Source organism: Salmo salar, chromosome ssa26, assembly GCF_905237065.1.
Source record: "Salmo salar chromosome ssa26, Ssal_v3.1, whole genome shotgun sequence".
NCBI lineage: Eukaryota > Metazoa > Chordata > Actinopteri > Salmoniformes > Salmonidae > Salmo > Salmo salar.
The window spans coordinates 54878298-54906219 of record NC_059467.1 but is presented as its reverse complement, the minus strand read 5'-3'; the positions used below and the strand labels follow the sequence as shown (position 1 = coordinate 54906219).

At 46.4% G+C, this 27922-nt stretch overlaps 1 protein-coding gene across 1 annotated transcript in view; it reads left to right on the top strand.

Moving 5' to 3' along the window:
- igf1rb (insulin-like growth factor 1b receptor) overlaps positions 1-27922 on the top strand; it is a 136480-nt gene that overhangs the window by 62886 nt on the left and 45672 nt on the right. The window contains exons 6-7 of the mRNA XM_045708302.1: positions 2359-2503; positions 23779-23987. Of these exons, the coding sequence (XP_045564258.1) occupies positions 2359-2503; positions 23779-23987 (354 nt within the window). The remainder of the gene's footprint in view (positions 1-2358; positions 2504-23778; positions 23988-27922) is intronic.

Below are 27922 nucleotides of genomic sequence, written 5' to 3'. Positions count from 1 at the left end.
GTATATTATTATATATATAACACTACCTGTTATAGTATGGTATATTATTATATATATAACACTACCTGTTATAGTAGGGTATATTATATAGCACTACCTGTTATAGTAGGGTATATTATATATAGCACTACCTGTTATAGTAGGGTATATTATTATATATAACACTACCTGTTATAGTTGGGTATATTATTATATATAACACTACCTGTTATAGTAGGGTATATTATATAGCACTACCTGTTATAGTAGGGTATATTATTAAAAATGCACTACCTGTTATAGTAGGGTATATTATTATATATAGCACTACCTGTTATAGTAGGGTGTATTATTATATATAGCACTACCTGTTATAGTTGGGTATATTATTATATATAACACTACCTGTTATAGTAGGGTATATTATATAGCACTACCTGTTATAGTAGGGTATATTATTATATATAACACTACCTGTTATAGTAGGGTATATTATATGTAGCACTACCTGTTTATAGTAGGGTATATTATTATATGTAGCACTACCTGTTATAGTAGGGTATATTATTATATGTAGCACTACCTGTTATAGTAGGGTATATTATTATATATAACACTACCTGTTATAGTAGGGTATATTATTATATATAACACTACCTGTTATAGTAGGGTATATTATATATAGCACTACCTGTTATAGTAGGGTATATTATATATAGCACTACCTGTTATAGTAGGGTATATTATATAATACTACCTGTTATAGTAGGGTATATTATATAGTACTACCTGTTATAGTAGGGTATATTATTATATATAGCACTACCTGTTATAGTAGGGTATATTATATAGCACTACCTGTTATAGTAGGGTATATTATATAACACTACCTGTTATAGTAGGGTATATTATATAGCACTACCTGTTATAGTAGGGTATATTATATAGCACTACCTGTTATAGTAGGGTATATTATTATATATAGCACTACCTGTTATAGTAGGGTATATAATATATAACACTACCTGTTTTAGTAGGGTATATTATATAGCACTACCTGTTATAGTAGGGTATATTATATAGCACTACCTGTTATAGTAGGGTATATTATATAGCACTACCTGTTATAGTAGGGTATATTATATAGCACTACCTGTTATAGTAGGGTATATTATATAGCACTACCTGTTATAGTAGGGTATATTATATAGCACTACCTGTTATAGTAGGGTATATTATATAGCACTACCTGTTATAGTAGGGTATATTATATAGCACTACCTGTTATAGTAGGGTATATTATTATATAGCACTACCTGTTATAGTAGGGTATATTATTATATAGCACTACCTGTTATAGTAGGGTATATTATATATAGCACTACCTGTTATAGTAGGGTATATTATTATATATATAACACTACCTGTTATAGTAGGGTATTTTATTATATATATAACACTACCTGTTATAGTAGGGTATATTATATAACACTACCTGTTATAGTAGGGTATATTATTATATATAACACTACCTGTTATAGTAGGGTATATTAATATATATAACACTACCTGTTATAGTAGGGTATATTATATATAGCACTACCTGTTATAGTAGGGTATATTATATAACACTACCTGTTATAGTAGGGTATATTATATAGCACTACCTGTTATAGTAGGGTATATTATTATATATAGCACTACCTGTTATAGTAGGTTATATTATATATAACACTACCTGTTATAGTAGGGTATATTATTATATAGCACTACCTGTTATAGTAGGGTATATTATTATATAGCACTACCTGTTATTGTAGGGTATATTATTATATAGCACTACCTGTTATTGTAGGGTATATTATTATATAGCACTACCTGTTATTGTAGGGTATATTATATAACACTACCTGTTATAGTAGGGTATATTATATAACACTACCTGTTATAGTAGGGTATATTATTATATAGCACTACCTGTTATAGTAGGGTATATTATTATATATAGCACTACCTGTTATAGTAGGGTATATTATTATATATAACACTACCTGTTATAGTAGGGTATATTATATAACACTACCTGTTATAGTAGGGTATATTATTATATAACACTACCTGTTGTAGTAGGGTATATTATATGCAGTCGAAGTCAGAAGTTTACATACACCTCAGCCAAATACATTTAAACTCAGTTTTCACAATTCCTGACATTTAATCCTAGTTAAAATTCCCTGTCTTAGGTCAGTTAGGATCACCACTTTATTTTAAGAATGTGAAATGTCAGAATAATAGTAGAGAGAATGACTTATTTCCCCTCCTCTAGAGAACAGTGACGGTCAACGATCCTAACTCCTGTCTCCTCCTCTCCTCCTCTAGAGAACATGGTGTCTGAGCTGGAGAGTTTCATGGGATTGATCCAGACGGTGACGGGCTACGTGAGAATCAGACACTCTCAGACGCTGGGCTCCCTGTCCTTCCTCAAGAGCCTCCGCTACATCAATGGAGAGGAACTGATGGATGAGTATGTTACCACACACATCTGTATTTATTATGGATCCCCATTAGTTCCTGGGGTTTATTATGGATCCCCATTAGTACCTGGGGTTTATTATGGATCCCCATTAGTTCCTGTCAAGGCAGCAGCTACTCTTCCTGGGGTTTATTATGGATCCCCATTAGTTCCTGTTGCCAAGGCAGCAGCTACTCTTCCTGGGGTTTATTATGGATCCCCGTTAGTTCCTGCCAAGGCAGCAGCTACTCTTCCCGGGGTTTATTATGGATCCCCATTAGTTCCTGCCAAGGCAGCAGCTACTCTTCCTGGGGTTTATTATGGATCCCCGTTAGTTCCTGCCAAGGCAGCAGCTACTCTTCCCGGGGTTTATTATGGATCCCCATTAGTTCCTGCCAAGGCAGCAGCTACTCTTCCTGGGGTTTATTATGGATCCCCATTAGTTCCTGCCAAGGCAGCAGCTACTCTTCCTGGGTTCCAGCAACATTAAGGCAGTTTATACAATTTTAAAAACAATTCCGTACATTCCCAGACTGTGTGTCCTCAGGCCCCTACTCCACCACTACCACATATATGCAGTACTAAATACATGTGTATAATGTGTATTGTATTGTGTGTGTCTGTGCCTATGTTTGTGTTGCTTCACAGTCCTCGCTGTTCCATAAGGTGTATTTTTACCTGCTTTTTAAATCTGATTCTCCTGCTGCGTCAGTTACCTGATGTGGAATAGAGTTCCATGTAGTTATGGCTCTATGTAGTACTGTGCTCCTCCCATAGTCTGATCTGGACTTGGGGACTGTGAAGAGACCTCTGGTGGCATGTCTTGTGGGGTATGGATGGGTGTCTGAGCTGTGTGCCAGTAGTTTAAACAGACCTCTGGTGGCATGTCTTGTGGGGTATGGATGGGTGTCTGAGCTGTGTGCCAGTAGTTTAAACAGACCTCTGGTGGCATGTCTTGTGGGGTATGGATGGGTGTCTGAGCTGTGTGCCAGTTTAGACAGACAGCTTGGTGCATTCAACATGTCAATACCTCTCATAAATACAAGTAGTGATGAAGTCAATCTCTCTTCCACTTTGAGCCAGGAGAGATTGACATGCATATTATTAATATTAGCTCTCTGTGTACATCCAAGGGCCAGGCGTGCTGCCCTGTTCTGAGACAACTGCAATTTCCCTAAGTCCCTCTGTGGCACCTGACCACACGACTGAATAGTAGTCCAGGTGTGACAAAACTAGGGCCTGTAGGACCTGCCTTGTTGATAGTGTTGTTAAGAAGGTAGAAACTAGGGCCTGTAGGACCTGCCTTGTTGATAGTGCTGTTAAGAAGGTAGAAACTAGGGCCTGTAGGACCTGCCTTGTTGATAGTGCTGTTAAGAAGGTAGAAACTAGGGCCTGTAGGACCTGCCTTGTTGATAGTGTTGTTGAGAAGGTAGAAACTAGGGCCTGTAGGACCTGCCTTGTTGATAGTGTTGTTAAGAAGGTAGAAACTAGGGCCTGTAGGACCTGCCTTGTTGATAGTGTTGTTAAGAAGGTAGAAACTAGGGCCTGTAGGACCTGCCTTGTTGATAGTGTTGTTAAGAAGGTAGAAACTAGGGCCTGTAGGACCTGCCTTGTTGATAGTGTTGTTAAGAAGGTAGAAACTAGGGCCTGTAGGACCTGCCTTGTTGATAGTGCTGTTAAGAAGGTAGAAACTAGGGCCTGTAGGACCTGCCTTGTTGATAGTGTTGTTAAGAAGGTAGAAACTAGGGCCTGTAGGACCTGCCTTGTTGATAGTGTTGTTAAGAAGGTAGAAACTAGGGCCTGTAGGACCTGCCTTGTTGATAGTGTTGTTAAGAAGGTAGAAACTAGGGCCTGTAGGACCTGCCTTGTTGATAGTGCTGTTAAGAAGGTAGAAACTAGGGCCTGTAGGACCTGCCTTGTTGATAGTGCTGTTAAGAAGGTAGAAACTAGGGCCTGTAGGACCTGCCTTGTTGATAGTGTTAAGAAGGTAGAAACTAGGGCCTGTAGGACCTGCCTTGTTGATAGTGTTGTTAAGAAGGTAGAAACTAGGGCCTGTAGGACCTGCCTTGTTGATAGTGTTAAGAAGGCAGAGCAGCGCTTTATTATAGACAGACTTCTCCCCATCTTAGCTACTGTTGTATCAATATGTTTTGACCTGGACAGTTTACAATCCAGGGTTACTCCAAGCAGTTTAGACACACACACACACACACACACACTAATACACACACACTAATACACACACACTAATACACACACACATACACACTAATACTCACACAGACAGAAGAAAATGCTACATTGACATCTGCATTGTACTTGTCTACATACAAAAGCAAGGTGCTAATGTGACTGGTAGTTCGGGTCTGTCAGCTTCAGGACCAGCTCCACACCCCTCTACATTCTGTCAGCTTTGTAAAGGAGGACCTGGACCAGCTCCCCACCCCTCTACATTCTGTCAGCTTTGTAAAGGAGGACCAGCTCCACACCCCTCTACATTCTGTCAGCTTTGTAAAGGAGGACCAGGACCAGCTCCCCACCCCTCTACATTCTGTCAGCTTTGTAAAGGAGGACCAGCTCCACACCCCTCTACATTCTGTCAGCTTTGTAAAGGAGGACCAGGACCAGCTCCACACCCCTCTACATTCTGTCAGCTTTGTAAAGGAGGACCAGGACCAGCTCCACACCCCTCTACATTCTGTCAGCTTTGTAAAGGAGGACCAGCTCCCCACCCCTCTACATTCTGTCAGCTTTGTAAAGGAGGACCAGCTCCACACCCCTCTACATTCTGTCAGCTTTGTAAAGGAGGACCAGCTCCACCCCCTCTACATTCTGTCAGCTTTGTAAAGGAGGACCAGCTCCACCCCTCTACATTCTGTCAGCTTTGTAAAGGAGGACCAGGACCAGCTCCCCACCCCTCTACATTCTGTCAGCTTTGTAAAGGAGGACCAGCTCCCCACCCCTCTACATTCTGTCAGCTTTGTAAAGGAGGACCAGGACCAGCTCCCCACCCCTCTACATTCTGTCAGCTTTGTAAAGGAGGACCAGCTCCACCCCCTCTACATTCTGTCAGCTTTGTAAAGGAGGACCAGCTCCACCCCCTCTACATTCTGTCAGCTTTGTAAAGGAGGACCTGGACCAGCTCCACACCCCTCTACATTCTGTCAGCTTTGTAAAGGAGGACCAGGACCAGCTCCCCACCCCTCTACATTCTGTCAGCTTTGTAAAGGAGGACCAGCTCCACCCCCTCTACATTCTGTCAGCTTTGTAAAGGAGGACCAGCTCCACCCCCTCTACATTCTGTCAGCTTTGTAAAGGAGGACCTGGACCAGCTCCCCACCCCTCTACATTCTGTCAGCTTTGTAAAGGAGGACCAGCTCCCCACCCCTCTACATTCTGTCAGCTTTGTAAAGGAGGACCAGCTCCACCCCCTCTACATTCTGTCAGCTTTGTAAAGGAGGACCTGGACCAGCTCCCCACCCCTCTACATTCTGTCAGCTTTGTAAAGGAGGACCAGGACCAGCTCCCCACCCCTCTACATTCTGTCAGCTTTGTAAAGGAGGACCAGCTCCACCCCCTCTACATTCTGTCAGCTTTGTAAAGGAGGACCTGGACCAGCTCCCCACCCCTCTACATTCTGTCAGCTTTGTATAGGAGGACCAGGACCAGCTCCACCCCCTCTACATTCTGTCAGCTTTGTAAAGGAGGACCAGCTCCACACCCCTCTACATTCTGTCAGCTTTGTAAAGGAGGACCTGGACCAGCTCCCCACCCCTCTACATTCTGTCAGCTTTGTAAAGGAGGACCAGCTCCACACCCCTCTACATTCTGTCAGCTTTGTAAAGGAGGACCAGCTCCACACCCCTCTACATTCTGTCAGCTTTGTAAAGGAGGACCTGGACCAGCTCCACACCCCTCTACATTCTGTCAGCTTTGTAAAGGAGGACCAGGACCAGCTCCCCACCCCTCTACATTCTGTCAGCTTTGTAAAGGAGGACCAGCTCCCCACCCCTCTACATTCTGTCAGCTTTGTAAAGGAGGACCAGCTCCACCCCCTCTACATTCTGTCAGCTTTGTAAAGGAGGAGGACCAGCTCCACCCCCTCTACATTCTGTCAGCTTTGTAAAGGAGGACCAGCTCCACCCCTCTACATTCTGTCAGCTTTGTAAAGGAGGACCAGCTCCACACCCCTCTACATTCTGTCAGCTTTGTAAAGGAGGACCAGCTCCACCCCTCTACATTCTGTCAGCTTTGTAAAGGAGGACCAGCTCCACACCCCTCTACATTCTGTCAGCTTTGTAAAGGAGGACCAGCTCCACCCCCTCTACATTCTGTCAGCTTTGTAAAGGAGGACCAGCTCCACACCCCTCTACATTCTGTCAGCTTTGTAAAGGAGGACCAGGACCAGCTCCCCACCCCTCTACATTCTGTCAGCTTTGTAAAGGAGGACCTGGACCAGCTCCCCACCCCTCTACATTCTGTCAGCTTTGTAAAGGAGGACCAGCTCCACACCCCTCTACATTCTGTCAGCTTTGTAAAGGAGGACCAGCTCCACACCCCTCTACATTCTGTCAGCTTTGTAAAGGAGGACCTGGACCAGCTCCACCCCCTCTACATTCTGTCAGCTTTGTAAAGGAGGACCTGGACCAGCTCCCCACCCCTCTACATTCTGTCAGCTTTGTAAAGGAGGACCAGGACCAGCTCCACACCCCTCTACATTCTGTCAGCTTTGTAAAGGAGGACCAGCTCCACCCCCTCTACATTCTGTCAGCTTTGTAAAGGAGGACCTGGACCAGCTCCCCACCCCTCTACATTCTGTCAGCTTTGTATAGGAGGACCAGGACCAGCTCCCCACCCCTCTACATTCTGTCAGCTTTGTAAAGGAGGACCAGCTCCACACCCCTCTACATTCTGTCAGCTTTGTAAAGGAGGACCTGGACCAGCTCCCCACCCCTCTACATTCTGTCAGCTTTGTAAAGGAGGACCAGGACCAGCTCCCCACCCCTCTACATTCTGTCAGCTTTGTAAAGGAGGACCAGCTCCACACCCCTCTACATTCTGTCAGCTTTGTAAAGGAGGACCAGCTCCACACCCCTCTACATTCTGTCAGCTTTGTAAAGGAGGACCAGCTCCCCACCCCTCTACATTCTGTCAGCTTTGTAAAGGAGGACCAGGACCAGCTCCACACCCCTCTACATTCTGTCAGCTTTGTAAAGGAGGACCAGCTCCACCCCCTCTACATTCTGTCAGCTTTGTAAAGGAGGACCAGCTCCACACCCCTCTACATTCTGTCAGCTTTGTAAAGGAGGACCAGCTCCACACCCCTCTACATTCTGTCAGCTTTGTAAAGGAGGACCAGCTCCACCCCTCTACATTCTGTCAGCTTTGTAAAGGAGGACCTGGACCAGCTCCCCACCCCTCTACATTCTGTCAGCTTTGTAAAGGAGGACCAGCTCCACACCCCTCTACATTCTGTCAGCTTTGTAAAGGAGGACCAGCTCCCCACCCCTCTACATTCTGTCAGCTTTGTAAAGGAGGACCAGCTCCCCACCCCTCTACATTCTGTCAGCTTTGTAAAGGAGGACCAGCTCCCCACCCCTCTACATTCTGTCAGCTTTGTAAAGGAGGACCAGGACCAGCTCCCCACCCCTCTACATTCTGTCAGCTTTGTAAAGGAGGAAGGACCAGCTCCCCACCCCTCTACATTCTGTCAGCTTTGTAAAGGACAGGACCAGCTCCACACCCCTCTACATTCTGTCAGCTTTGTAAAGGAAGGACCAGCTCCACCCCTCTACATTCTGTCAGCTTTGTAAAGGGGAAGGACCAGCTCCCCACCCCTCTACATTCTGTCAGCTTTGTAAAGGAGGGACCAGCTCCACCCCTCTACATTCTGTCAGCTTTGTAAAGGAGGACCGGACCAGCTCCCCACCCCTCTACATTCTGTCAGCTTTGTAAAGGAGGACCTGGACCAGCTCCCCACCCCCTCTACATTCTGTCAGCTTTGTAAAGGAGGACCAGCTCCACACCCCTCTACATTCTGTCAGCTTTGTAAAGGAGGACCAGCTCCACACCCCTCTACATTCTGTCAGCTTTGTAAAGGAGGACCAGCTCCACACCCCTCTACATTCTGTCAGCTTTGTAAAGGAGGGACCAGCTCCACCCCTCTACATTCTGTCAGCTTTGTAAAGGAGGACCTGGACCAGCTCCCCACCCCTCTACATTCTGTCAGCTTTGTAAAGGAGGACCTGGACCAGCTCCCCACCCCTCTACATTCTGTCAGCTTTGTAAAGGAGGACCAGCTCCACACCCCTCTACATTCTGTCATCTTCTTGGTTCTTTTGTCTTTTCACCTTTCTTAATGTTTTGTTTTGAGGAATTTCCTCTCTCTCTCTCTTTCCGTCGCTGTGGCGTTGAGCGTTGCCGTGGTAACCAAGAAGCGTATTGAGCGGTGTTTTGTAGGGGAATGCTGGGAGAGATTCCTCTGCGGTGGTTGTCCTTGACAACGAGCCCTGAACCCTGGCTCAACTCTCTCTAAATCTAAAGGGAGGAACGTTGGAGGACTCTGCCTTTCAGTCTCCGTATTACAGCTGTCTATCTCGATGTGGCTATTCTGTCACGATGTGGAGCTATCGGGTTAATGTGGACTGAAACAGTATTTCCCCTTTTCTGCTTCATAGAAAACACTGTCCCCTGCTGTTGTCTGAGAGGAGTTTCATTAACTACGTCTCAATCATGCACGTTAAAAAGATCCTGTCAGGCGATTAATACAATGTTTAATACGACTGCATTTCACATTTAGGCAGCAGCCTACCACCCTGCATCCCACCGCTGGCTTTAACCAGCAGCCTACCACCCTGCATCCCACTGCTGGCTTTAACCAGCAGCCCAGCAGCCTACCACCCTGCATCCCACCGCTGGCTTTAACCAGCAGCCTACCACCCTGCATCCCACCCTGCATCCCACTGCTGGCTTTAACCAGCAGCCTACCACCCTGCATCCCACCGCTGGCTTTAACCAGCAGCCTACCACCCTGCATCCCACCCTGCATCCCACTGCTGGCTTTAACCAGCAGCCTACCACCCTGCATCCCACCGCTGGCTTTAACCAGCAGCCTACCACCCTGCATCCCACCCTGCATCCCACCGCCCCTAACCAGCAGCCTACCACCCTGCATCCCACCCTGCATCCCACTGCTGGCTTTAACCAGCAGCCTACCACCCTGCATCCCACTGCTGGCTTTAACCAGCAGCCTACCACCCTGCATCCCACTGCTGGCTTTAACCAGCAGCCGACCACCCTGCATCCCACTGCTGGCTTTAACCAGCAGCCGACCACCCTGCATCCCACTGCTGGCTTTAACCAGCAGCCTACCACCCTGCATCCCACTGCTGGCTTTAACCAGCAGCCTACCACCCTGCACCCCACTGCTGGCTTTAACCAGCAGCCTACCACCCTGCATCACACTGCTGGCTTTAACCAGCAGCCTACCACCCTGCACCCCACTGCTGGCTTTAACCAGCAGCCTACCACCCTGCATCCCACTGCTGGCTTTAACCAGCAGCCTACCACCCTGCATCCCACTGCTGGCTTTAACCAGCAGCCTACCACCCTGCATCCTACTGCTGGCTTTAACCAGCAGCCTACCACCCTGCATCCCACTGCTGGCTTTAACCAGCAGCCTACCACCCTGCATCCCACTGCTGGCTTTAACCAGCAGCCTACCACCCTGCATCCCACTGCTGGCTTTAACCAGCAGCCTACCACCCTGCATCCCACTGCTGGCTTTATCCAGCAGCCTACCACCCTGCATCCCACTGCTGGCTTTAACCAGCAGCCTACCACCCTGCATCCCACCGCTGGCTTTAACCAGCAGCCGACCACCCTGCACCCCACTGCTGGCTTTAACCAGCAGCCTACCACCCTGCATCCCACTGCTGGCTTTAACCAGCAGCCTACCACCCTGCATCCCACCGCTGGCTTTAACCAGCAGCCTACCACCCTGCATCCCACTGCTGGCTTTAACCAGCAGCCCAGCAGCCTACCACCCTGCATCCCACTGCTGGCTTTAACCAGCAGCCCAGCAGCCTACCACCCTGCACCCCACTGCTGGCTTTAACCAGCAGCCTACCACCCTGCATCCCACTGCTGGCTTTAACCAGCAGCCTACCACCCTGCATCCCACTGCTGGCTTTAACCAGCAGCCTACCACCCTGCATCCCACTGCTGGCTTGCTTCTGAAGCTAAGCAGGGTTGGTCCTGGTCAGTCCCTGGTTGATCCTGGTCAGGTCCTGGTCAGTCCCTGGTTGATCCTGGTCAGTCCCTGGTTGATCCTGGTCAGTCCCTGGTTGATCCTGGTTGGTCCTGGTCTGTCCCTGGTTGGTCCTGGTTGGTCCTGGTCTGTCCCTGGGTGATCCTGGTTGGTCCTGGTCAGTCCCTGGATGGGAGACCAGATGCTGCTGGAAGTGGTGTTGGAGGGACACTTTCCTCTGGTCTAAAACGATTATCCCAAATGCCCCAGGGCAGTGACTGGGGACATTGCCCTGTGTAGGGTTGCCATCTTTCGGATGGGATGTTAAATGGGTGTCCTGACCTCTCTGAGGTCGTTAAAGATCCCATGGTACTTATCGTTAGAGTAGGGGTGTTTACCCCGGTGTCCTCGCTAAATTCACAATCTGTCCCTCATACCATCACGGACACCAAATCAGCCCCAGCTTCCAATTGGTTCGTTCATCCCCCCTCCTCTCCCCTGTAACTATTCCCCAGGTCGTTGCTGTAAATCAGAACGAGTTCTCAGCTTGTTAAATAGATACCTTGTTACTGTCGTAATATATCCTCTGATTCAACTGTAAACCACAGCAGGATGAGATGGATCTACCAGGCCTGTTCTGTGGTGGTGTGGATGAGATGGATCTACCAGGGCTGTTCTGTGGTGGTGTGGATGAGATGGATCTACCACAGCAGGATGAGATGGATCTACCAGGGCTGTTCTGTGGTGGTGTGGATGAGATGGATCTACCAGGCCTGTTCTGTGGTGGTGTGGATGAGATGGATCTACCAGGCCTGTTCTGTGGTGGTGTGGATGAGATGGTTCTACCAGGGCTGTTCTGTGGTGGTGTGGATGAGATGGTTCTACCAGGGCTGTTCTGTGGTGGTGTGGATGAGATGGTTCTACCAGGGCTGTTCTGTGGTGGTGTGGATGAGATGGTTCTACCAGGGCTGTTCTGTGGTGGTGTGGATGAGATGGATCTACCAGGCCTGGATAGTATGACCTTGCATTTTCTCTGCTCCTTCATGTCTCTCGCTAATGGGCCACCTCAACCTCACTGAGCGAACGGAAAGTTTTCAAAAATGGCATCCGAGGTCACGAGAGGGCCTTGGGCCTCCCCCTCTCCTCACCCGTCCTCCCCCTCTCCTCACCCGTCCTCCCCCTCTCCTCACCCGTCCTCGGCCTTGTCTCTCTCTGATTTAGAACGTTATCTGCTCAAGATCTGTACTGTCCAAGGCTCACTGCATTCCTGCCGTTCCTAAGTCCTCACGGAACAGAAGTGGTTAAAGTTGTATTGTTCTACTGTCCATCTCCTCTCTGTCTTCCTACCCCGTTTGGCCCTGTTAAATCTGTCCCTCTCCTCTGGTACTGGTCTGGACAGGCAGGATGCAGTAATATCATAATAATCATCAAATCATGAAGGGTGAAAGCAGACTGCAGGGTTAGTGTGGTGGAGACCATCTGCTGCAGGGTTAGTGTGGTGGAGACCATCTGAATGACTGCAGGGTTAGTGTGGTGGAGACCATCTGAATGACTGCAGGGTTAGTGTGGTGGAGACCATCTGAATGACTGCAGGGTTAGTGCGGTGGAGACCATCTGAATGACTGCAGGGTTAGTGTGGTGGAGACCATCTGAATGACTGCAGGGTTAGTGTGGTGGAGACCATCTGAATGACTGCAGGGTTAGTGTGGTGGAGACCATCTGCTGCAGGGTTAGTGCGGTGGAGACCATCTGAATGACTGCAGGGTTAGTGCGGTGGAGACCATCTGAATGACTGCAGGGTTAGTGCGGTGGAGACCATCTGAATGACTGCAGGGTTAGTGCGGTGGAGACCATCTGAATGACTGCAGGGTTAGTGTGGTGGAGACCATCTGCTGCAGGGTTAGTGTGGTGGAGACCATCTGAATGACTGCAGGGTTAGTGTGGTGGAGACCATCTGAATGACTGCAGGGTTAGTGCGGTGGAGACCATCTGAATGACTGCAGGGTTAGTGTGGTGGAGACCATCTGCTGCAGGGTTAGTGTGGTGGAGACCATCTGAATGACTGCAGGGTTAGTGTGGTGGAGACCATCTGAATGACTGCAGGGTTAGTGTGGTGGAGACCATCTGAATGACTGCAGGGTTAGTGCGGTGGAGACCATCTGCTGCAGGGTTAGTGTGGTGGAGACCATCTGAATGACTGCAGGGTTAGTGTGGTGGAGACCATCTGAATGACTGCAGGGTTAGTGTGGTGGAGACCATCTGAATGACTGCAGGGTTAGTGTGGTGGAGACCATCTGCTGCAGGGTTAGTGCGGTGGAGACCATCTGAATGACTGCAGGGTTAGTGCGGTGGAGACCATCTGAATGACTGCAGGGTTAGTGCGGTGGAGACCATCTGAATGACTGCAGGGTTAGTGCGGTGGAGACCATCTGAATGACTGCAGGGTTAGTGTGGTGGAGACCATCTGCTGCAGGGTTAGTGTGGTGGAGACCATCTGAATGACTGCAGGGTTAGTGTGGTGGAGACCATCTGAATGACTGCAGGGTTAGTGTGGTGGAGACCATCTGAATGACTGCAGGGTTAGTGTGGTGGAGACCATCTGAATGACTGCAGGGTTAGTGTGGTGGAGACCATCTGCTGCAGGGTTAGTGTGGTGGAGACCATCTGAATGACTGCAGGGTTAGTGTGGTGGAGACCATCTGAATGACTGCAGGGTTAGTGTGGTGGAGACCATCTGAATGACTGCAGGGTTAGTGCGGTGGAGACCATCTGAATGACTGCAGGGTTAGTGCGGTGGAGACCATCTGAATGACTGCAGGGTTAGTGGGGTGGAGACCATCTGAATGACTGCAGGGTTAGTGTGGTGGAGACCATCTGAATGACTGCAGGGTTAGTGTGGTGGAGACCATCTGAATGACTGCAGGGTTAGTGTGGTGGAGACCATCTGAATGACTGCAGGGTTAGTGTGGTGGAGACCATCTGAATGACTGCAGGGTTAGTGTGGTGGAGACCATCTGAATGACTGCAGGGTTAGTGTGGTGGAGACCATCTGCTGCAGGGTTAGTGTGGTGGAGACCATCTGAATGACTGCAGGGTTAGTGTGGTGGAGACCATCTGAATGACTGCAGGGTTAGTGCGGTGGAGACCATCTGAATGACTGCAGGGTTAGTGCGGTGGAGACCATCTGAATGACTGCAGGGTTAGTGCGGTGGAGACCATCTGAATGACTGCAGGGTTAGTGCGGTGGAGACCATCTGAATGACTGCAGGGTTAGTGTGGTGGAGACCATCTGAATGACTGCAGGGTTAGTGTGGTGGAGACCATCTGAATGACTGCAGGGTTAGTGTGGTGGAGACCATCTGAATGACTGCAGGGTTAGTGTGGTGGAGACCATCTGAATGACTGCAGGGTTAGTGCGGTGGAGACCATCTGCTGCAGGGTTAGTGCGGTGGAGACCATCTGAATGACTGCAGGGTTAGTGCGGTGGAGACCATCTGAATGACTGCAGGGTTAGTGCGGTGGAGACCATCTGAATGACTGCAGGGTTAGTGCGGTGGAGACCATCTGAATGACTGCAGGGTTAGTGCGGTGGAGACCATCTGAATGACTGCAGGGTTAGTGTGGTGGAGACCATCTGAATGACTGCAGGGTTAGTGTGGTGGAGACCATCTGAATGACTGCAGGGTTAGTGTGGTGGAGACCATCTGAATGACTGCAGGGTTAGTGTGGTGGAGACCATCTGAATGACTGCAGGGTTAGTGTGGTGGAGACCATCTGCTGCAGGGTTAGTGTGGTGGAGACCATCTGAATGACTGCAGGGTTAGTGTGGTGGAGACCATCTGAATGACTGCAGGGTTAGTGTGGTGGAGACCATCTGAATGACTGCAGGGTTAGTGCGGTGGAGACCATCTGAATGACTGCAGGGTTAGTGCGGTGGAGACCATCTGAATGACTGCAGGGTTAGTGTGGTGGAGACCATCTGAATGACTGCAGGGTTAGTGTGGTGGAGACCATCTGAATGACTGCAGGGTTAGTGTGGTGGAGACCATCTGAATGACTGCAGGGTTAGTGTGGTGGAGACCATCTGAATGACTGCAGGGTTAGTGTGGTGGAGACCATCTGAATGACTGCAGGGTTAGTGTGGTGGAGACCATCTGAATGACTGCAGGGTTAGTGTGGTGGAGACCATCTGAATGACTGCAGGGTTAGTGTGGTGGAGACCATCTGAATGACTGCAGGGTTAGTGTGGTGGAGACCATCAATGCTGCAGGGTTAGTGTGGTGGAGACCATCTGAATGACTGCAGGGTTAGTGTGGTGGAGACCATCTGAATGACTGCAGGGTTAGTGTGGTGGAGACCATCTGAATGACTGCAGGGTTAGTGTGGTGGAGACCATCTGAATGACTGCAGGGTTAGTGTGGTGGAGACCATCTGAATGACTGCAGGGTTAGTGTGGTGGAGACCATCGATGCTGCAGGGTTAGTGTGGTGGAGACCATCTGAATGACTGCAGGGTTAGTGTGGTGGAGACCATCTGAATGACTGCAGGGTTAGTGTGGTGGAGACCATCTGAATGACTGCAGGGTTAGTGTGGTGGAGACCATCTGAATGACTGCAGGGTTAGTGTGGTGGAGACCATCTGAATGACTGCAGGGTTAGTGTGGTGGAGACCATCTGAATGACTGCAGGGTTAGTGTGGTGGAGACCATCTGAATGACTGCAGGGTTAGTGTGGTGGAGACCATCTGAATGACTGCAGGGTTAGTGCGGTGGAGACCATCTGAATGACTGCAGGGTTAGTGCGGTGGAGACCATCTGAATGACTGCAGGGTTAGTGTGGTGGAGACCATCTGAATGACTGCAGGGTTAGTGTGGTGGAGACCATCTGAATGACTGCAGGGTTAGTGTGGTGGAGACCATCTGAATGACTGCAGGGTTAGTGTGGTGGAGACCATCTGAAAGACTGCAGGGTTAGTGCGGTGGAGACCATCTGAATGACTGCAGGGTTAGTGCGGTGGAGACCATCTGAATGACTGCAGGGTTAGTGCGGTGGAGACCATCTGAATGACTGCAGGGTTAGTGTGGTGGAGACCATCTGAATGACTGCAGGGTTAGTGTGGTGGAGACCATCTGAATGACTGCAGGGTTAGTGTGGTGGAGACCATCTGAATGACTGCAGGGTTAGTGTGGTGGAGACCATCTGAATGACTGCAGGGTTAGTGTGGTGGAGACCATCTGAATGACTGCAGGGTTAGTGTGGTGGAGACCATCTGAATGACTGCAGGGTTAGTGTGGTGGAGACCATCTGAATGACTGCAGGGTTAGTGTGGTGGAGACCATCTGAATGACTGCAGGGTTAGTGTGGTGGAGACCATCTGAATGACTGCAGGGTTAGTGTGGTGGAGACCATCTGAATGACTGCAGGGTTAGTGTGGTGGAGACCATCTGAATGACTGCAGGGTTAGTGTGGTGGAGACCATCTGAATGACTGCAGGGTTAGTGTGGTGGAGACCATCTGAATGACTGCAGGGTTAGTGTGGTGGAGACCATCTGAATGACTGCAGGGTTAGTGTGGTGGAGACCATCTGATGACTGCAGGGTTAGTGCGGTGGAGACCATCTGAATGACTGCAGGGTTAGTGTGGTGGAGACCATCTGAATGACTGCAGGGTTAGTGTGGTGGAGACCATCTGAATGACTGCAGGGTTAGTGCGGTGGAGACCATCTGAATGACTGCAGGGTTAGTGTGGTGGAGACCATCTGAATGACTGCAGGGTTAGTGCGGTGGAGACCATCTGAATGACTGCAGGGTTAGTGTGGTGGAGACCATCTGAATGACTGCAGGGTTAGTGTGGTGGAGACCATCTGAATGACTGCAGGGTTAGTGTGGTGGAGACCATCTGAATGACTGCAGGGTTAGTGTGGTGGAGACCATCTGAATGACTGCAGGGTTAGTGCGGTGGAGACCATCTGAATGACTGCAGGGTTAGTGCGGTGGAGACCATCTGAATGACTGCAGGGTTAGTGTGGTGGAGACCATCTGAATGACTGCAGGGTTAGTGTGGTGGAGACCATCTGAATGACTGCAGGGTTAGTGTGGTGGAGACCATCTGAATGACTGCAGGGTTAGTGTGGTGGAGACCATCTGAATGACTGCAGGGTTAGTGTGGTGGAGACCATCTGAATGACTGCAGGGTTAGTGTGGTGGAGACCATCTGAATGACTGCAGGGTTAGTGCGGTGGAGACCATCTGAATGACTGCAGGGTTAGTGCGGTGGAGACCATCTGAATGACTGCAGGGTTAGTGTGGTGGAGACCATCTGAATGACTGCAGGGTTAGTGTGGTGGAGACCATCTGAATGACTGCAGGGTTAGTGTGGTGGAGACCATCTGAATGACTGCAGGGTTAGTGTGGTGGAGACCATCTGAATGACTGCAGGGTTAGTGTGGTGGAGACCATCTGAATGACTGCAGGGTTAGTGTGGTGGAGACCATCTGAATGACTGCAGGGTTAGTGTGGTGGAGACCATCTGAATGACTGCAGGGTTAGTGCGGTGGAGACCATCTGAATGACTGCAGGGTTAGTGTGGTGGAGACCATCTGAATGACTGCAGGGTTAGTGTGGTGGAGACCATCTGAATGACTGCAGGGTTAGTGTGGTGGAGACCATCTGAATGACTGCAGGGTTAGTGTGGTGGAGACCATCTGAATGACTGCAGGGTTAGTGTGGTGGAGACCATCTGAATGACTGCAGGGTTAGTGTGGTGGAGACCATCTGAATGACTGCAGGGTTAGTGTGGTGGAGACCATCTGAATGACTGCAGGGTTAGTGTGGTGGAGACCATCTGAATGACTGCAGGGTTAGTGTGGTGGAGACCATCTGAATGACTGCAGGGTTAGTGTGGTGGAGACCATCTGAATGACTGCAGGGTTAGTGTGGTGGAGACCATCTGAATGACTGCAGGGTTAGTGTGGTGGAGACCATCTGAATGACTGCAGGGTTAGTGTGGTGGAGACCATCTGAATGACTGCAGGGTTAGTGTGGTGGAGACCATCTGAATGACTGCAGGGTTAGTGTGGTGGAGACCATCTGAATGACTGCAGGGTTAGTGTGGTGGAGACCATCTGAATGACTGCAGGGTTAGTGTGGTGGAGACCATCTGAATGACTGCAGGGTTAGTGTGGTGGAGACCATCTGAATGACTGCAGGGTTAGTGTGGTGGAGACCATCTGAATGACTGCAGGGTTAGTGTGGTGGAGACCATCTGAATGACTGCAGGGTTAGTGTGGTGGAGACCATCTGAATGACTGCAGGGTTAGTGTGGTGGAGACCATCTGAATGACTGCAGGGTTAGTGTGGTGGAGACCATCTGAACTGCAGGGTTAGTGTGGTGGAGACCATCTGAATGACTGCAGGGTTAGTGTGGTGGAGACCATCTGAATGACTGCAGGGTTAGTGTGGTGGAGACCATCTGTCTGCAGGGTTAGTGTGGTGGAGACCATCTGAATGACTGCAGGGTTAGTGTGGTGGAGACCATCTGAATGACTGCAGGGTTAGTGTGGTGGAGACCATCTGAATGACTGCAGGGTTAGTGTGGTGGAGACCATCTGAATGACTGCAGGGTTAGTGTGGTGGAGACCATCTGAATGACTGCAGGGTTAGTGTGGTGGAGACCATCTGAATGACTGCAGGGTTAGTGTGGTGGAGACCATCTGAATGACTGCAGGGTTAGTGTGGTGGAGACCATCTGAATGACTGCAGGGTTAGTGTGGTGGAGACCATCTGAATGACTGCAGGGTTAGTGTGGTGGAGACCATCTGAATGACTGCAGGGTTAGTGTGGTGGAGACCATCTGAATGACTGCAGGGTTAGTGTGGTGGAGACCATCTGAATGACTGCAGGGTTAGTGTGGTGGAGACCATCTGAATGACTGCAGGGTTAGTGCGGTGGAGACCATCTGAATGACTGCAGGGTTAGTGTGGTGGAGACCATCTGAATGACTGCAGGGTTAGTGTGGTGGAGACCATCTGAATGACTGCAGGGTTAGTGTGGTGGAGACCATCTGAATGACTGCAGGGTTAGTGTGGTGGAGACCATCTGAATGACTGCAGGGTTAGTGCGGTGGAGACCATCTGAATGACTGCAGGGTTAGTGCGGTGGAGACCATCTGAATGACTGCAGGGTTAGTGTGGTGGAGACCATCTGAATGACTGCAGGGTTAGTGTGGTGGAGACCATCTGAATGACTGCAGGGTTAGTGTGGTGGAGACCATCTTCTGCAGGGTTAGTGTGGTGGAGACCATCTGAATGACTGCAGGGTTAGTGCGGTGGAGACCATCTGAATGACTGCAGGGTTAGTGTGGTGGAGACCATCTGCTGCAGGGTTAGTGTGGTGGAGACCATCTGAATGACTGCAGGGTTAGTGCGGTGGAGACCATCTGAATGACTGCAGGGTTAGTGCGGTGGAGACCATCTGAATGACTGCAGGGTTAGTGCGGTGGAGACCATCTGAATGACTGCAGGGTTAGTGCGGTGGAGACCATCTGAATGACTGCAGGGTTAGTGTGGTGGAGACCATCTGAATGACTGCAGGGTTAGTGTGGTGGAGACCATCGGAATGACTGCAGGGTTAGTGTGGTGGAGACCATCTGAATGACTGCAGGGTTAGTGTGGTGGAGACCATCTGAATGACTGCAGGGTTAGTGTGGTGGAGACCATCTGAATGACTGCAGGGTTAGTGTGGTGGAGACCATCTGAATGACTGCAGGGTTAGTGTGGTGGAGACCATCTGAATGACTGCAGGGTTAGTGTGGTGGAGACCATCTGAGCTGCAGGGTTAGTGTGGTGGAGACCATCTGAATGACTGCAGGGTTAGTGCGGTGGAGACCATCTGAATGACTGCAGGGTTAGTGTGGTGGAGACCATCTGAAGCTGCAGGGTTAGTGTGGTGGAGACCATCTGAATGACTGCAGGGTTAGTGCGGTGGAGACCATCTGAATGACTGCAGGGTTAGTGCGGTGGAGACCATCTGAATGACTGCAGGGTTAGTGCGGTGGAGACCATCTGAATGACTGCAGGGTTAGTGTGGTGGAGACCATCTGAATGACTGCAGGGTTAGTGTGGTGGAGACCATCTGAATGACTGCAGGGTTAGTGTGGTGGAGACCATCTGAATGACTGCAGGGTTAGTGTGGTGGAGACCATCTGAATGACTGCAGGGTTAGTGTGGTGGAGACCATCTGAATGACTGCAGGGTTAGTGTGGTGGAGACCATCTGAATGACTGCAGGGTTAGTGTGGTGGAGACCATCTGGACTGCAGGGTTAGTGTGGTGGAGACCATCTGAATGACTGCAGGGTTAGTGTGGTGGAGACCATCTGAATGACTGCAGGGTTAGTGTGGTGGAGACCATCTTGCTGCAGGGTTAGTGTGGTGGAGACCATCTGAATGACTGCAGGGTTAGTGTGGTGGAGACCATCTGAATGACTGCAGGGTTAGTGTGGTGGAGACCATCTGATGACTGCAGGGTTAGTGTGGTGGAGACCATCTGAATGACTGCAGGGTTAGTGTGGTGGAGACCATCTGGACTGCAGGGTTAGTGTGGTGGAGACCATCTGAATGACTGCAGGGTTAGTGTGGTGGAGACCATCTGAATGACTGCAGGGTTAGTGCGGTGGAGACCATCTGAATGACTGCAGGGTTAGTGTGGTGGAGACCATCTGAATGACTGCAGGGTTAGTGTGGTGGAGACCATCTGAATGACTGCAGGGTTAGTGCGGTGGAGACCATCTGAATGACTGCAGGGTTAGTGTGGTGGAGACCATCTGAATGACTGCAGGGTTAGTGTGGTGGAGACCATCTGAATGACTGCAGGGTTAGTGTGGTGGAGACCATCTGAATGACTGCAGGGTTAGTGTGGTGGAGACCATCTGAATGACTGCAGGGTTAGTGTGGTGGAGACCATCTGAATGACTGCAGGGTTAGTGTGGTGGAGACCATCTGAATGACTGCAGGGTTAGTGCGGTGGAGACCATCTGAATGACTGCAGGGTTAGTGCGGTGGAGACCATCTGAATGACTGCAGGGTTAGGGCGGTGGAGACCATCTGAATGACTGCAGGGTTAGTGCGGTGGAGACCATCTGAATGACTGCAGGGTTAGTGTGGTGGAGACCATCTGAATGACTGCAGGGTTAGTGTGGTGGAGACCATCTGAATGACTGCAGGGTTAGTGTGGTGGAGACCATCTGAATGACTGCAGGGTTAGTGCGGTGGAGACCATCTGAATGACTGCAGGGTTAGTGTGGTGGAGACCATCTGAATGACTGCAGGGTTAGTGTGGTGGAGACCATCTGAATGACTGCAGGGTTAGTGTGGTGGAGACCATCTGAATGACTGCAGGGTTAGTGTGGTGGAGACCATCTGCTGCAGGGTTAGTGTGGTGGAGACCATCTGAATGACTGCAGGGTTAGTGCGGTGGAGACCATCTGAATGACTGCAGGGTTAGTGTGGTGGAGACCATCTGCTGCAGGGTTAGTGTGGTGGAGACCATCTGAATGACTGCAGGGTTAGTGCGGTGGAGACCATCTGAATGACTGCAGGGTTAGTGCGGTGGAGACCATCTGAATGACTGCAGGGTTAGTGCGGTGGAGACCATCTGAATGACTGCAGGGTTAGTGCGGTGGAGACCATCTGAATGACTGCAGGGTTAGTGCGGTGGAGACCATCTGAATGACTGCAGGGTTAGTGCGGTGGAGACCATCGGAATGACTGCAGGGTTAGTGTGGTGGAGACCATCTGAATGACTGCAGGGTTAGTGTGGTGGAGACCATCTGAATGACTGCAGGGTTAGTGTGGTGGAGACCATCTGAATGACTGCAGGGTTAGTGTGGTGGAGACCATCTGAATGACTGCAGGGTTAGTGTGGTGGAGACCATCTGAATGACTGCAGGGTTAGTGTGGTGGAGACCATCTGAATGACTGCAGGGTTAGTGTGGTGGAGACCATCTGAATGACTGCAGGGTTAGTGTGGTGGAGACCATCTGAATGACTGCAGGGTTAGTGTGGTGGAGACCATCTGAATACTGCAGGGTTAGTGCGGTGGAGACCATCTGAATGACTGCAGGGTTAGTGTGGTGGAGACCATCTGAATGACTGCAGGGTTAGTGTGGTGGAGACCATCTGAATGACTGCAGGGTTAGTGTGGTGGAGACCATCTGAATGACTGCAGGGTTAGTGTGGTGGAGACCATCTGAATGACTGCAGGGTTAGTGTGGTGGAGACCATCTGCTGCAGGGTTAGTGTGGTGGAGACCATCTGAATGACTGCAGGGTTAGTGTGGTGGAGACCATCTGAATGACTGCAGGGTTAGTGTGGTGGAGACCATCTGAATGACTGCAGGGTTAGTGTGGTGGAGACCATCTGCTGCAGGGTTAGTGTGGTGGAGACCATCTGAATGACTGCAGGGTTAGTGCGGTGGAGACCATCTGAATGACTGCAGGGTTAGTGTGGTGGAGACCATCTGAATGACTGCAGGGTTAGTGTGGTGGAGACCATCTGAATGACTGCAGGGTTAGTGTGGTGGAGACCATCTGAATGACTGCAGGGTTAGTGTGGTGGAGACCATCTGAATGACTGCAGGGTTAGTGCGGTGGAGACCATCTGAATGACTGCAGGGTTAGTGCGGTGGAGACCATCTGCTGCAGGGTTAGTGCGGTGGAGACCATCTGAATGACTGCAGGGTTAGTGCGGTGGAGACCATCTGAATGACTGCAGGGTTAGTGTGGTGGAGACCATCTGAATGACTGCAGGGTTAGTGTGGTGGAGACCATCTGAATGACTGCAGGGTTAGTGTGGTGGAGACCATCTGAATGACTGCAGGGTTAGTGTGGTGGAGACCATCTGAATGACTGCAGGGTTAGTGCGGTGGAGACCATCTGAATGACTGCAGGGTTAGTGTGGTGGAGACCATCTGAATGACTGCAGGGTTAGTGCGGTGGAGACCATCTGAATGACTGCAGGGTTAGTGCGGTGGAGACCATCTGAATGACTGCAGGGTTAGTGTGGTGGAGACCATCTGAATGACTGCAGGGTTAGTGCGGTGGAGACCATCTGAATGACTGCAGGGTTAGTGCGGTGGAGACCATCTGCTGCAGGGTTAGTGCGGTGGAGACCATCTTAATGACTGCAGGGTTAGTGTGGTGGAGACCATCTGAATGACTGCAGTACATTTTTAAGACTGAGAGGATATTTCTGTTATACTGTTGGTGACTCCCTGTTCTTTCCTCTCTCTCTCTCTCTCCTCTCTCTCTCTCCCCTCTTTTCCTCCCCATCTCTCTCTCCTCTCTCTCTCTCTACCTCTCTCTCTCTCTCTCTCCTCTCTCTCCCCTCTCTTCCTCCCTCCCTCTCTCTCTCTCCCCTCTCTTCCTCCCTCTCTCTCTCTCCCCTCTCTTCCTCCCTCTGTCTCTCTCCTCTCTCTCCCCTCTCTTCCTCCCCATCTCTCTCTCTCCTCTCTCTCTCTTTACCTCCCCATCTCTCTCTCCTCTCTCTCTCTTCCTCCCCATCTCTCTCTCTCCTCTCTCTCTCTCTACCTCCCCATCTCTCTCTCTCCTCTCTCTCTCTCTACCTCCCCATCTCTCTCTCTCTCTCTACCTCCCCATCTCTCTCTCTCTCTCTACCTCCCCATCTCTCTCTCTCTCTCTACCTCCCCATCTCTCTCTCTCTCTCTCTCTACCTCCCCATCTCTCTCTCTCTCCTCTCTCTCTTCCTCCCATCTCTCTCTCTACCTCTCTCTACCTCTCTCTCTCCCCTCTCTTTCTCCCCATCTCTCTCTCTCCTCTGTACCTCCCCATCTCTCCTCTGTACCTCCTCTTCTCCTTCCCCCTCTGTTCCTCTGTACCTCCTCCTCTCCTCCCCATCTCTCCTCTTCCCCCCTCCTCTGTACCTCCTCCTCTCCTCCCCCCTCTGTTCCTCTGTACCTCCTCCTCTCCTCCCCATCTCTCCTCTTCCCCCCTCCTTTGTACCTCCTCTCCTCCCCACTCCCCTCAGCATGTATGCATTCCATGCAGTAGCCAATCAGCACCTCCAGTCCCTGTGGGATTGGACCCAGCACAACCTGACCATCCGGGCCGGGAAACTGTTCTTCCGATCCAACCCTAAACTCTGCATGTCGGAGATCCGGAAGATGTGGAGGAAGACGGGCATCACAGAGAAGTTTGAGGAGGACGACTTCAGGAACAACGGAGACCGAGCGAGCTGTACGAATCAATATTTACTATTATACTGATATTATACTGTATATTATACTATACAGGTCTATGATATTATACTGTACTATTATACTGTATATTATACTATACAGGTCTATGATATTATACTGTATACTGTACTATACAGGTCTGATACTATACTGTACTATACAGGTCTGATATTATACTGTATTATACAGGTCTATGATATTTGATAATATACTACACAGCTCTAATATACTATACTCTATATTATAATATACAGGTCTGATATACTATACTCTATACTATACTATACAGCTCTAATATACTATACTCTATATTATACAGCTCTGATATACTATACTCTATATTATACAGCTCTGATATACTATACTCTATATTATACTATACAGCTCTAATATACTATACTCTATACTATACAGCTCTAATATACTATACTCTATATTATACTATACTGCTCTAATATACTATACTCTATACTATACAGCTCTAATATACTATACTCTATACTATACAGCTCTAATATACTATACTCTATATTATACTATACTGCTCTAATATACTATACTCTATACTATACAACTCTAATATAGTATACTCTATATTATACTATACAGCTCTAATATACTATACAGCTCTAATATACTATACAGCTCTAATATACTATACTCTATACTATACTATACAGCTCTAATATACTATACTCTATACTATACAGCTATAATATACTATACTCTATACTATACAGCTCTAATATACTATACTCTATATTATACTATACTCTATATTATACTATACAGCTCTAATATGCTATACTCTATACTATACAGCTCGAATATACTATACTCTATACTACACAGCTCTAATATACTATACTCTATACTATACAGCTCTAATATACTATACTCTATTATACTATACAGCTCTAATATACTATACTCTATACTATACAGCTCGAATATACTATACTCTATATTATACTATACTGCTCTAATATACTCTATATTATACTATACAGCTCTAATATACTATACTCTATATTATACTATACTGCTCTAATATACAATACTCTATACTATACAGCTCTAATATACTATACAGCTCTAATATACTATACTCTATATTATAATATACAGCTCTAATATACTATACTTGATATTATACTATACAGCTCTAATATACTATTCTTTATACTATACAGCTCTAATATACTATACTCTATACTATACAGCTCTAATATACTATACTCTATAATATACAGCTCTAATATACTATACTCTATATTATACTATACAGCTCTAATATACTATACTCTATACTATACAGCTCTGATATACTATACTCTATATTATACTATACTCTATATTATACTATACAGCTCTAATATACTATACTTTATACTATACATCTCTGATACTATACAGCTCTATGATACTATACTTAATATTATACTATACAGCTCTGATACTATACTTAATATTATACTATACAGCTCTGATACTATACTTGATATTATACTATACAGCTCATATACTATACTTGATATTATACTATACAGCTCTAATATACTTTACTCTATACTATACAGCTCTTATATACTATACTCTATACTATACAGCTCTAATATACTATACTTTATACTATACAGCTCTAATATACTCTATTATAATATACAGCTCTAATATACTATACTCTATATTATACTATACAGCTCTAATATACTATACTCTATACTATAATATACAGCTCTAATATACTCTATATTATACTATACAGCTCTAATATACTATACTTTATACTATACAGCTCTAATATACTATACTATATACTATACAGCTCTGATATACTATACTCTATATTATACTATTCTCTATATTATACTATACAGCTCTAATATACTATACTTTATACTATACTATACAGCTCTGATACTATACTCTACTATACTATACAGCTCTATGATACTATACTTAATATTATACTATACAGCTCTGATACTATACTTGATATTATACTATACAGCTCATATACTATACTTGATATTATACTATACAGCTCTAATATACTTTACTTTATACCATACAGCTCTAATATACTATACTTTATAGCTCTAATATACTCTATTATAATATACAGCTCTAATATACTATACTCTATATTATACTATACAGCTATAATATACTATACAGCTATAATATACTATACTCTATACTATAATATACAGGTCTAATATACTCTATATTATACTATACAGCTCTAATATACTATACTTTATACTATACAGCTCTAATATACTATACTTTATACTATACAGCTCTGATATACTCTATATTATAATATACAGCTCTAATATACTATACTTTATACTATACAGCTCTAATATACTATACTTTATACTATACAGCTCTGATATACTCTATATTATAATATACAGCTCTAATATACTATACTCTATATTATAATATACAACTCTAATATACTATACTCTATACTATACAGCTCTAATATACTATACTCTATACTATACAGCTCTAATATACTATACTCTATACTATACAGCTCTAATATACTATACTCTATTATAATATACAGCTCTAATATACTATACTCTATATTATACTATACAGCTCTAATATACTATACTCTATACTATACAGCTCTAATATACTATACTCTATATTATGCTATACAGCTCTAATATACTATACTCTATATTATACTCTACAGCTCTACTATACTATACTTTATACTATACAGCTCTAATATACTATACTCTATACTATACAGCTCTAATATACTATATTTTATACTATACAGCTCTAATATACTATTCTTTATACTATACAGCTCTAATATACTATACTCTATACTATACAGCTCTAATATACTATACTCTATACTATACAGCTCTAATATACTATACTCTATACTATACTCTATATTATAATATACAGCTCTAATATACTATACTCTATACTATACAGCTCTGATATACTATACTCTATATTATACTATACTCTATACTATAATATACAGCTCTAATATACTCTATATTATACTATACAGCTCTAATATACTATACTTTATACTATACAGCTCTGATATGCTATACTCTATATTATACTATTCTCTATATTATACTATACAGCTCTAATATACTATACTTTATACTATACTATACAGCTCTATGATACTATACTTAATATTATACTATACAGCTCTGATACTATACTTGATATTATACTATACAGCTCATATACTATACTTGATATTATACTATACAGCTCTAATATACTTTACTTCATACCATACAGCTCTAATATACTATACTTTATAGCTCTAATATACTCTATTATAATATACAGCTCTAATATACTATACTCTATATTATACTATACAGCTATAATATACTATACAGCTCTAATATACTATACTCTATACTATAATATACAGGTCTAATATACTCTATATTATACTATACAGCTCTAATATACTATACTTTATACTATACAGCTCTAATATAGTATACTTTATACTATACAGCTCTGATATACTCTATATTATAATATACAGCTCTAATATACTATACTCTATATTATAATATACAGCTCTAATATACTATACTCTATATTATACTATACAGCTCTAATATACTATACTCTATACTATACAGCTCTGATATACTATACTCTATATTATACTATACTCTATACTATAATATACAGCTCTAATATACTCTATATTATACTATACAGCTCTAATATACTATACTCTATATTATACTATACAGCTCTAATATACTATACTCTATACTATACAGCTCTAATATACTATACTCTATATTATACAGCTCTAATATACTATACTCTATATTATACTATACAGCTCTAATATACTATACTCTATACTATACAGCTCTAATATACTATACTCTATATTAT